The 12,827-nt window shown below is 37.9% G+C and overlaps 1 protein-coding gene across 7 annotated transcripts in view; it reads right to left on the reverse strand.

Moving 5' to 3' along the window:
- LOC126380297 (ubiquitin carboxyl-terminal hydrolase 8) overlaps positions 1-12,827 on the reverse strand; it is a 55,963-nt gene that overhangs the window by 27,371 nt on the left and 15,765 nt on the right. For 3 of the 7 annotated variants that reach the window (XM_050029614.1, XM_050029613.1, XM_050029612.1), the window contains exons 9-15: positions 12,088-12,213; positions 11,398-11,512; positions 10,632-10,816; positions 7,059-7,157; positions 3,123-3,239; positions 2,169-2,192; positions 917-937 (exon numbers count right to left, since the gene is read on the reverse strand). In XM_050029614.1, coding sequence (XP_049885571.1) covers positions 917-937; positions 2,169-2,192; positions 3,123-3,239; positions 7,059-7,157; positions 10,632-10,816; positions 11,398-11,512; positions 12,088-12,213 — 687 coding nt within the window. The remainder of the gene's footprint in view (positions 1-916; positions 938-2,168; positions 2,193-3,122; positions 3,240-7,058; positions 7,158-10,631; positions 10,817-11,397; positions 11,513-12,087; positions 12,214-12,827) is intronic. The other 4 variants (XM_050029617.1, XM_050029616.1, XM_050029618.1 and 1 more) reach the window with 3 other exon arrangements.

Genomic DNA, 12,827 nt, shown 5'->3' on the forward strand with positions numbered 1-12,827 from the left:
TGCAATTGGGATAACATTGGTGCTAATTCCTGTAAATACCATCTAATTTTATTTTAAGTTATATCTGTCCTTTTCTTATCCGCCGAAAAGGAAAGGGACGGGTAATCGACAAGCATAAAATTTATGGAACACACGTCAATTTTAAGCACAAATCTAAACCAACCGTCTAAAAATTTTACGTCAGTCAATAACCCGACACATTAATTTACTCATTCTTCCTAAAATTAAGAGCTGTGAATCATCCGTCCCTTTCCTTTTCGACGGATACGAAAATGACGGATATAACCTAAAATAAAATTAGGCGGTGTCTGCAGGAATCGGGGCCATTGGCCAGTTATATACGAGTAAAGTCTTCAGCAGGTGTGAATTTGCCACTTAAGTTATTTGACGTGATTTAAAATGTAGATTTGCTTCGGACAGCATTCACTATAAGCCGGACAAGTGAATCATAATTAAAAATACATGACATATCAAAGACCATAAAAACACTTGTTGATTGCAAGTATTGGTTTAAATGTGATGTCGTGTTCGCTTGACCACATTCTCACCTGATCTTCAGTAGAGATGTGGGTAAAGGTTGTTATTACTTGTGAAAACGAAATGTATTTGTAATTTTATTCATTGCCGAATTGTCACTAACATCAAATGCAAAAATAGGAGAGGGAAGTGCAACTAATTTACAAGTGCCAACATTGTAAAACCGGACTATTGTAGGGCCAATTTTTGCATTATTTTGAAATATAAACATAGCATGTTCTTTATTTTTATGTAAATAGATATGTAACAGTTAATATAAAAGTGCTTAATTCACCTTACAATAACCAGTTTAATATTTAAACCATATTGTGTATCTAGTGCGTATTAACATGGTGTCCGAAGATCAGTAAGCTACATCTATCGTTCAAGCGGTACGTACCTGCGCCCGCGGTTGGTAATCCTGCGCAAAAGCAACAACAAATAACATTGACATCAATCACACATTTAATTTATTTAAATATAACAATTTGTTTTTTTTTTTCTAATTAAATTGAATTGTTTTTTGTTGTTGTTGTAATTTCGGTATTCTTTTTTTTTTTAAGTTTCGTAGTAGTCGAGCCAAAGAAGCGTGTCACCCTTTATTTCGCAGGGACAAGTCAGATTTTGTTCTTGTTTTTTGGAAGTGCTCTTTATATAATATCAACAACTATAAAACAATTGTGGGGCACATGGGGTTAAACAATAATATTATCGTATATTTAAAAATAATTAAAAATCTATAAAAAAAAAACAAGTAAAATGCGAGTCCGACTCGTGCAGTGAGGGTTCCGAAGCTTTGATTTTACCGTTGAAAAAGTACTGTCACCCAATTAGGTCGCGATTACTTTACCAACGCCAAATAAATTAAAGGTATCCGATTTTTTTTCTTTACTAGTGCTGTAAGACCTTCCGTCTTGCCAAAGCCGTTCACGTAAAGAATCATAAAAATCTTTGGATACCGTATAATATTGAAAAAAAATAATAAGTATATTTTTTCCTTTTTAAGGAAATATTTATGTGGCCCATTCAAAATGTTTCGGATTTTAAAAATATAATAAATAATGTTGTTCCTGCGAAATAAGAAATTAGGCCGGTTTAGTGCTTCATTAGCTCGACTGCAGGCATATTTTATTTATATTATTTTACGAAGAAGTCCAAACAAAATCATCATTCAAATAAGAATGTAGGATATGTAAAATTAAACTGCTTAGTTTAGATGTTTAATGTAGCTTAACTTTAGATACTGGACGCTTTTAAAAATGCGATTACCGTAGTTACTTTATTTTGTAATACTCATTGAGAAATTCACTAATAATAAATGTAATTTTTATTATAATTATTAAAAACAATGTGAAATTTCAACGGCACTTTGTTGTTTGAGAATCTATTTACACCTGGGCGTTTTTATGAACAAAGAACTTCAAATATTTTATCTTAACAGCAACGTCGATTGGACTAATGATCGCTGGATACTCTGTATTGTTAGTGAATAAATAAATAGAAATATCTATGTAATAAATAACAAAATAAATGAAATAAAATAGGGTAATTACAGACTTTCGTACATTTAAGGGAAAAACAAAATCTGGCATTGTCTTTTGGATTAAAATTTTGCTTTAAATTATTATTAGAATAGAAAAAAAGGCACTTACGGGTCCGACTGCGTTCCTAGCATCCTGTAAATGATAACATGTAATACCCGTTTAATTTAGAAAAAGAATCACTATACACAATAATGGCCGTATCGTATTTTAAACAGATTATTGCAATGTTTTTTGTTTTTATAGCATTCATCAGTGCTCAAGGAAACTCACAAAGAGAAATTGAATCGAAAAAAATCTGACTCGGACAGCACTTGAACTCGCAGCTGCGGGTCAGATTTTTTTCGATTAAATTTTCTCTTTGTGAGATTATTGCAATTTTGAAATACGTCATTATATTTTCATCTCTCCAGTACAAAAAGGGTGCTTTTCGTTTACATTGAGAAAAAACGCATTTTATTCTGTTCAGAGACAAAAGAGGGCTTTTTTAATTTTGTACTCGAATTTTCCCGTGGGAGAAAGCAATGGAACATGGCCGTACAGCTTGACCTACAGTGTTAACTCGGCGCTTCACAAGCGACGACGGTTTTAACGAACCGTGAGGTCTAGCATTTTTTTTTTATATGACATTTGTTGAAAATTAATGTCATGAATTGCCTTTTTAGAAAGTAATATTTAAAGTAAACACTACTAAATATTAATTATAAACATTAAATACTTAAAAAAATATAATGTTTGGTATTCGTAAAAATATTACTCATAAAATAAAAACATAACTTTCCTCTCTTGTTGAACAAATAACTACTTTAATTGCATAAATAATATTCCATTTATCTGATATTTTTGTCTTTATTTTGTTTTAATTAGTGTAGGTAAGGTCTGACCAGGAATATAAACGTTGTGGTGAGATTTTAGTCTTTGTAACAGGTGTTGTATTCTTAAGTTAGTTAATATATATACAATTAACAAAATCAAAATGAAATCTAAAGGAACTACTGTTATTTTTTTTTATATATATATATATTTGATCGAGCTAAGCAGAGATAGATCTAAGATTGTACTTACCACGTCCTCCCAGAAAGGCTCGAAGTCCCTGGCACGCTGGTCGCTGGAGGGCGCCAGCTTTGTGGGCTTGGTGCTGCGGTCGAAGCTCGGGACCAGTACCTCTTCGTCCGAGCACGGCTGCAACACATATACACTCTCGCATTGCTTCTCACACATATATCTATAGATAGCTTGTTAGTATAGCCCAAATGGTGGTTAACTGGCAATACCTTCAGAAGTGCAATCAAACTAAAAAATAACTTTTAAAATGCGTGAAAGTTATAAATAAATAAAAAAATAGGAGTGTAAGACAGGTCTACGTGGTGATAAAAAGAGAAGCGGCGTACCCACGACCGCCGCCTGGTGATTATTCTAGGCGGTCAGGATGGAGGTCGGAACGTGAGTTTGACAGGTGTAGAGTAGCGAGTGATGAGCACTTTTACGGCGTTGGCGTAAAGGACTTTGAAGCGATGCCTCGGCCCGCCCCGCGGGTCGCTGGCGGGCCCCGCGGCCGGCACGCTCCTCAACTGCTCCTTCTTACGCTTCGACTTCTTCGATAACTTTCTCACCGGAGGACGATTAATTTTCTTCAAATCCAACGTAGTTGGCCTTTGCGGACTCTTTGCGTGCGATGTTACGCCCTCGTCCCATTTAGGAGCATGATAAAGCTTGATGTTTTTATGGGTCTCCAAACCCATGTCTGCCGTGCGAATAATCAAAACTTCGACATCCTTAACCGGTGTATTGGTAGAGGCTACGCGCCAGCGGCTCTTACGGCTGAACGACGACGAAGTGGATGCCTCGGGAGATAGCCAGACTGCGACTGTTTCTATAGGTTTCTCCCTTACGAGCACTACCTTTGATCCACCTTTCAACTTTGCGGGGTTGAACTTAGATATGTTTCTTAATGATCTCTCTCTCTTTATTTAAGAGCTGCGCTCTTGTCGGTGGAGTAATCGCCATTACTCCATAGATAGGGCGTGTAGAACGGTGGTTGCCCTAATCGCCTTCCGTTCGGCAGTACACCGACCAATTTCGCAACGGTGATGTTCGTCTTAATGATCATGGATCATTAAATATTGTAACAGATCGATCTGGAAGAATGTCTTCAGACTCCTTAATGAGTAAGATATGATTTCTTTTAGATTTTGCTGACGTTGAGACCTTGGATGTCCTTCGGAAGGCCCCTGTAGAATTAGATCGTTTCCTAACCGGAACGTATGTCGACATGGCGTCAAAAGTCAGTGAGGTCAAAGGTGAGCCGTGACCAATGTCAATGTGCATTTATAATGGGGGCTCTCGTTCTACGGCCGCGAATGCACTGAACTTGAGGCAGTAGGCGTGCGCCCTTGGCCGCTGACACCGAGGTGTAAGGGACCACGAAAGCACGTCCCACCTTCTGCATGGGCAGCCACCGTCATCTGTTGAATGCTCCGTCCGACCAATCATAACACGCCCAATACCGGCACTTACCTTTAATCCTTTCAATTAGATACCGTCACCTAATAATACCTTACAACGTCGCTTTAGCCCATCAAAGTTGACATATTAAAATCGGATTTATGCGATCTGGAATTTAGTAATAACAAGCCGGATATGATAGTTTGAATTGCACGATTCTAGTACAAAGGAACCCTTAATGGATTTTAATAGAGAATTATTGATTTTATACATTCGCCAGCAGCTGCTGTTTGTGCTACGTACTAAAGGACGATCTAAAATGTGAGTGAATATTTGTATTTATTTTGGTGACTGTCTTGGATAAAAGTATTGGTGTGATTGTAGGCCTGAAGTGGTGCAGTGAAGCTGACACCTTACATGGTAGGCGAGTGCTGGTCAAGTCACTTGCGCCGACGTCCAAATGTAGTTTAGTACTCAAGCTTTATTCATACTTAATTATGACATATCTCATCATCAAAAGCCAACAGAATACCAAGATCATGGCTCACACCGAGTCTTGTGCTAAGCGAAGTCTGTCTTTTCAGGAAGTCCTGGTGGACTTATGGCTAAAAATATCGACATATTTTTATTATGTTTTATGTGTTTTAATTCGACTTGTTTGTAACGTCTTTTACTAACCAAAATTATTTTTATCAAAATTAAAAAAACTGAAAAAAAAATGAATTGGCAAAATGAAGCTACTGTTGTTGCACTTAGAAGTTGCGCGGCCGCTTTCTTCGAAGTGTCACGATTTTTTGCAAAAATTTAAATTCATTTACTTGAAGTAATCAATTATTATAAACTCTTGTCGAAAGTCAATTTTATCTAATTTCAAAAGGGAGAAATATTTAATATATTTTTTGGAATTTTATGCCTTGGTTGCACGACCTTTAAGATAGAAGTTACGTGGTGATGTGTCGTTTTGTGGAAATGTTGTAAAAACTTAGTAAGGGCACTGTTCTTTCGTGTACTATGATCCTATCTGCATAAAGGCTAGGTACCTAATAAAGCTTTTTTAAATAACGCACAGTTTCCGGGAACGGCACACCACTGGTCGTGAAGCGTTGGTGAATTAGTGTTGGTCTAAAGATGAATAGTGTCATGGAATCATGCTTACTAATGAGGGCAATACTATACATAAAAAAAACCTAAAATCGTCGCGATTATGTATAATATCAATAATTTATAAAATCCATTATGGTTGCTTTCAAAGCGTTAATAATTAAATTATATGACAATGGATATTATTTTGATTTGTTTTTAATTAATATGTTTACGTAGAGTATTGTCTTTTACAAAAAAAAAATAGAGGCAGGCCAAGGATACATTGGCGGCAAGAAACGCAAGGTGTAATTAACAACCCTTAATGGCGGTAACTAAATATTTCATAGTAAGAATATAGAGGTTGTTCCGTAAATAATGGATCAAACGGACATGGAAGACAGCTCACCTAATTATTTAAAACTAAAATTATCTAAAATTGGTGAGTTCCTTATTTCAATAGTCCTTTCGTTACATCTAGTCTTTATCGTTACAAAGGTGTTTGTAAGTGTTATTTATTATACCATTTTAGAAACCCAGATATTTTTCCTAGATAGCTTGAAAAAGACAACGAACATAAAAAAAAATATACATTAGAGCTGGTGTTTAAACAAATTAAAACTTTAACATCAAAACATTTACTGTATTGAATACGCTCACTATTTCAGAAGAATTATCAAGAAACCGACCGATGCGAAAACGAACTAGAAAAAACATAAAAAATAAAAAAAATATATGTCAACTGTAAGGATTTTTTAAATTCAAATTAAATCAGTTACGTGAGATATCTTCCACTTCCGTTGATCCATTATTTACGGGATATTATCAGATTGTAACGCTTCAATAGAAAAAAAAAACTAGCAACATTAAAAAGCTAGTTTTTTTCAGATATTACATTCATTAGCCATTTGGGCAAAGGACTGTAACTGTTAAATGTGAAAGCGTATGAGTCACGTATGTAGGTATGTATTTATGTACTAATGCGATCCATGATAATTTCGTTCGCGCCATTTTATACGAAATAAATAAATATAATTAATTTATATTTGCCCACTGTGCAACGTGAAGCTTCGTGGCTAGTAAAATTTTCAGCGTCACGATTTTAGATAATAGTTTCAAAATTAAATGCTTTATCATTTGCGTTTGCACCTCAAAAATATCGCTGGTTATCGAATATATTTCTTTTAGAATTAAGCTGAACCGTTTGAGTGTCTTGTGTGTAATCTATAAGAGGGATTGCAGGTTTCCTCACGTTTTTTTCCTTCACCGTTGAGGACGTGATAATAATTTATTATCTAAACGATTCCAAGCTGCGACCTCACAGTGAGGCTCAAGCGTCCTTCCAAAGACTGTGAAAATAAGATCCATTGTCATATAACGCTCCAACTACATCTATGACCGAGCTATGTTCTATAGTTAGTAGGTGCTGATGGCTGGCAGGCGGTGGCTGCTGCAATGAATGTGTCTTTGTCTTACCAAGCCGCTGTTGGCGAGGTTGGGCGACGACTGCGACCGGTTGAGCCCCGACGTCGGGCTGTCAGCCGGCGAACACATGTAAGTGTCGCCATCCTCGTCCTGTGCAATGCCATAGCTTTAACCCTATACGCAGCGAGCGAAATAAACATAGAGGTCGTACTGAATTGTCTATAATAACACCCATTAAACTACGAACTACTGGGGACTACAGGGACTCCCCGCGCATCATTCAAACGTCGCATTTATAATTATAATGACAAGGTTGATTTCAGCATGTGGAGTGTACTCAAAAGGTCTAAATCCCATTGTTTAAAACTATTGTAAAGTATATTACGCAGTTGCATATAGATATATCATGTTCAGAGGGCCAGATGGGCGCGATGATTTATACTAAGGGCTTCCTCTATGTTTTTTTCGCTCGCTGCTATAGTTGAATAGTCCCTATGGGTGAATCCCTCGCCGCCTCCGCTCTCCCGCCGGGTCGCCGATGCATCGTCTTATCATCGCCCACCATGTTACTAACTACTAATAAACATCAAACTACCAAACATAATGACAGGAGGCCAACTAAATAAAATGATTATGTCGCACGGTCCCAAGGACGCAGTGGATGCGTTCTCGTACGAATTCGACTCGTGCGTATAAGTACTAATCTATGAAGCCAACACGCGCGCAGCGCTCTCCCACAGTACTGGGAAGATTGGGGTTGTTGCGTGTTCGTACGTGTACGCACTAATCTTCGTATGAAAACGCACCAGTCCTGGCCTAACAGACTCCACCTATAGTCTGCCCACCACTGGATTTTGTTGCCAATATATTGAGGGTATTGAGTTAATTTACTTCAGCATTCGGATATCTTAAAACTTAACTGCTTTCTTTTATTACACAATTGTATTTATTACTAGGAGATAAACATGTTATTGGTGCTAATTCCTGTAAATACCATCTAATTTTATTTTAAGTTATATCTGTCCTTTTCTTATCCGCCGAAAAGGAAAGGGACGGGTAATCGACAAGCATAAAATTTATGGAACACACGTCAATTTTAAGCACAAATCTAAACGAACCGTCTAAAAATTTTACGTCAGTCAATAACCCGACACATTAATTTACTCATTCTTCCTAAAATTAAGAGCTGTGAATCATCCGTCCCTTTCCTTTTCGACGGATACGAAAATGACGGATATAACCTAAAATAAAATTAGGCGGTGTCTGCAGGAATCGGGGCCATTGTATGATAAATGTGTTTTTGAAGACTAATTTACAACTGCTCTCAGAACAGACTTTCTAATATCTGAGAAACTGTCTTCTATGTATTTCAAATAGTTTTAGTTATCTATGTTTCATATCGAAAATCAAACAAATTTTGTCTGTCAATAAACCGAGACGGTTTCCAAATGTAATCGATTAGGCTATAAAACGTCATTATTTTGAACGGCCTCCGTGGTCAAGTGGTTGAGCGTTGGGCTCACGATCCTGCGGCCCCGGGTTCCAATCCCGGTGGGGTCATTTCACAAAAATCACTTTGTGACCCCAGGTTTGGTTAGAACATAGCAGGCTGATCACGCGATTGTCCGAAAGTAAGATGATCCGTGATTCGGGAGGCACGTTAAGCCGTTGGTTCCGGTTACCACTTATTGATTTAAGTACGTAGCCGTTACGTGAGATCATGTCAGGGGCCTTTGGCAGCTCAATAGTAACCCTGACACCAGAGTAGATGAGGTTGGTCATTCACCTCACAACCCACACGGCAGAAGAAGAACATCATTATTTCTGCAGGTATTCTTTATATATTTGTAAAATGACATCAGTCGACCCAAGGACTGCTTTTAATTCTGACATGCACCATATGGCAATTTAATGTTGCATTTTAAAATTATCATTTTACCTTTAAACTATTCGTAAAGTAGCTCCAACGCCGTGTAGCTTAAGGGATAAATAATAACCAAGAACGGTCCAGTTATATCGAATATGACTTTTGACAAGTGATAATTATATCTTCTCCACTCACACGGAATAATAATTATCTTCAGCTGACAATGTCACATCGATGAAACAATAGTTTGTATACTTGAGAACTCGCTAAGTGCTATTTGCCTTCTAAAGGTTGACAATGTCGTGTATTGTTTCTTGGAAATTGCGAAATACGTTATTCAAATTCAAAAATATCTTTATTCAGTAGGTAACATAGTTACACTTTGAATCGTAAATTTTTACATAACGAACGTCTCATCCGCCTAAAACTACTGCAGCTTCTCACAACTTGTAGTTATGTTGATAAACATCAAACAAAATATTTTATCGTGTGGGTTGTGAGGTAGATTACCAACCTCATTAACCCTGGTGTCAGGGTTCATAAAATAAAATGGATTCAAAAAACGACGGATTTTATTAAATCTGTGGATTTGTTCATTGCAAGGCATAGTAAATATAATGCGCAAATGACGTTCCGAAGCGGCGGTAGACCAGACTCTAGTAATTTGCCACCGCTTCAAGTTTCTAACATAAACATATTATTATACTACATTGCGTGTTGTTAGTTTACACTATACAACGTATTAATTATGCAAAAGAACCGCTTTATACAAATCGTTTTTGAATTTCGTCTTCTGTTCCCTCTAGATACGACTTTTCTTAATGTTATACTTCAAGGATGTTGTCGATATGAAGTTCCGGTTTCGGATACGGATATTAAAATATGTCGGATTATCCGTTACTTTCAGATAGTTTAAGGAATCATAAAAGTAAAATACACGTAGGTAAATAATTTGACTTATGACTCATCATCATCTCTCTAACGTTATCCCGTTCTTCACAGGGTCCGCTTACTTTATATAAGAGTCAAGTCATCCCACAACGACTGAGTAGTTACGAAGCAATAAAAACCTATCGTAACGTGTCTCATTTAGATTCCGCCTCTATGCGAAATTATCCGAAACTTTTATATCGGTTTCTGATAGGCGATAGTTTCGGTGACGGAGCTCCATAAAATCCCTGTTATACTTGATGGCAACAAATAAATAAATAGATAGCCTCCTTTTACACAAGAAAGACATCGCATCGTGAGGAACATGGCGCGAAATTCTTAAACATTGGCTGTGTAGCTTTGTATAGTAGGCGATGGAAAGGGAAGTACCTTGGTCAAAACGAAAATAAAAGAATATCCCATCTTAACATCCGTAATTGTTTTAAGACTATCTTGAATCATGGTAAAAGAAAACCAGGAGTTAATTTTGGACTAAAATAATATATCTAGTGTTTTGCTCCTTTGATAGTTTCATCATTTTATTAATCCAATATAATCTGATGCTTGATATTGCTGTCATACATACATCTCATCTTATCAGATCACTTATATTTCTCATTGGGATAGAAATCCCATTTGCTACGATCCTGTCACATAACTTTTCCACTTTCGCTTCCGGGATATCTAAAGGTACAATAAATCAAGTCAAAAAAGCATTCTTTTGGCCTGGCCTTTCCTTAAAACATCTTTTTAGTACGATATATTTACAGGTTGATACCTGTACGCCTGGTTTTCTCCTACCAACGCTGTAACAGAGTTATAATTACCTTATCAAGATCTGGCTTCTTCTTCTCGCGCGCCTCAGCGAGCTTGCGCTTACGCTCGGCTTCCAACAGCTCGCGTCGGCGGTCCAACTGGTCGCGCTGTTCCGTTACGGCGGCGATGCGCGCGCTCTTGGCAGCAAGCTCCCGCGCCGCTGCCGTTTGTTCAGCGAGGACGCGCTGGCGCTCACCTGTCGACGCAACGTACAATTAACGCAAAGGTCAATTTACGAAAAACCAGGCAAGTGCGAATGGGAATTGCGCACCACTACGTAAACAACAGTAGGTACACAAATTTCATATAGTAACCATTTTTTAGTTTTTTTTTTTTGGGATTTGTTGTTATAGCGGCAATAGAAATACATAACCTGTGAAAATGTCAACTATCTGAGTATCACGGTTCATGAGATACAGCCTGGTGACAGACGGACGGACGGACGGACAGCGGAGTCTTCGTAATAGGGTCCCGTTTTTACGGAACCCTAAAAGTGACATTATATAATGTAACATAACATAAGCAGATGTCCATATCCGAATTGGGGTAGACAAGGACATCGATCGCAAGGTGAACTAAGTGCCCACACCTGATTGAGCTTTCTGTTAAACCAACGTGGTAGGTGGTGAGCCGTATCGCCGTCTATAAAATAGGCGTTTTTAGACCAACGTCATATAATGTGGTGCTGGTGGGTAGTATCGTCGTTTAAATGGTCGAGCCAGCTGTTTTAATGGGCGAGTACGCAAATATATACATGTACAAGAAATGTGGTTTTACCGTCGTCGGGTCCCTTGTGCTCGCTGGCGAGGGTCTCTGCCAGCCGGCCGGCCTCCTCACGGTCTCTGCGCTGGTACTCCTCCAGCTGCCCGCGAAGCTGAAGGTTCTCTTGTTCCTGTACACAGAGAGCTTAATATGTAGCGGATCAGACCTAAACACGTGCCACGCAAAACTTTTCGATTAAATAACAATAAAACTGCCTATTTCTCAAGTCGCTACTGTTGATTGTTACATTCTGTTTATTTTTATCTCTTTATTGCATTAATCGATTAAATATATTTTTAGGTATACTTTAAGTACAACGAGGATATGTTTTCCCCTGACAGATAGGAAAAGACGAAACTTAGGAAACAGCTTTTTAATCAATATTGCCTTTTTACGACTGATTGCTGCTTGTGTTTTTCGTAGTTTATCATTGTATCTTAATCATATCGTTGGCAACATTGTCCGGCCCGCCACACCCATTTGTCTGCGCCGGTCCTAAGCAGTACAGTCATGAGCAATATAATGTATCCACTTTAGGACTCTGTCGCACTAACATATTTGACATTTAGTGAGACTTACAGTTCAATTTGTCAAAAAAGTTAATGTGACATGGTACCAAAGTGTATACATATTAATGCTCGTGGCCGTACGTGCCTCGCAGCTCATTCCACGTTGTTCGGAGATGTTGAATCAAATGAGTCTCACCATATCGAACTGCTTGTTCTCGAGCTGCATCAGCCGCGAAATGATCTCCTGCTCTCGAAGCTTGTACATGGCTCGCAGCTCGTCGCGTTCCTCCGTCTCCCGCTGGCCGCGGATCCGCTCCCAGTCCTGGGCACAAAAAGAACATATTACTCAATCACATAATATATATACTACCTGCTACTTCATTCGCGTGAAACCCTATATTATAATTATAGAAGTGTCATACAAACTTTTCCACCCCTTAGGGGTTGAATTTCGCAATCCGAACTTTTGCGACTCCCAGCACTTGTAGTCTCTAAGATTCCATTTGAGTTAAAATGCTAGCTATCTTCTTTACTCTTGGGCTAACTATCTTTATTAGAATTAATTTGTGAAATAATGTTATTTGGCTGTCATTATATAATTTTAACAAAAAATTGTTTGTTTTCAATTTAGGATCACCAGAAATACATCTTGAAGGTGAAGATTCTATTTCATTTGTATCCTAGAATAATAAAACCCAGCACAAGTTCAGGAAGTGTTATGGCCGAGGAGAACAAATGGCGCAAAAACTTCCTCAACAGAAGCTAGACTACAATGATCAAAAAACAATCTCATTTTCCTTTGTATTGTTACAAAGCTCACGACTATCCTAAGTGGCCCCGGTTCCTGCAGGCACCTCCTAATTTTATTTTAAGTTATACCCGTCATTTTATTATCCGCCAAAAATGAAAGGGACGGATGATTGACAGCTCTTAATT

Source organism: Pectinophora gossypiella, chromosome Z, assembly GCF_024362695.1.
Source record: "Pectinophora gossypiella chromosome Z, ilPecGoss1.1, whole genome shotgun sequence".
Taxonomy (NCBI): domain Eukaryota; kingdom Metazoa; phylum Arthropoda; class Insecta; order Lepidoptera; family Gelechiidae; genus Pectinophora; species Pectinophora gossypiella.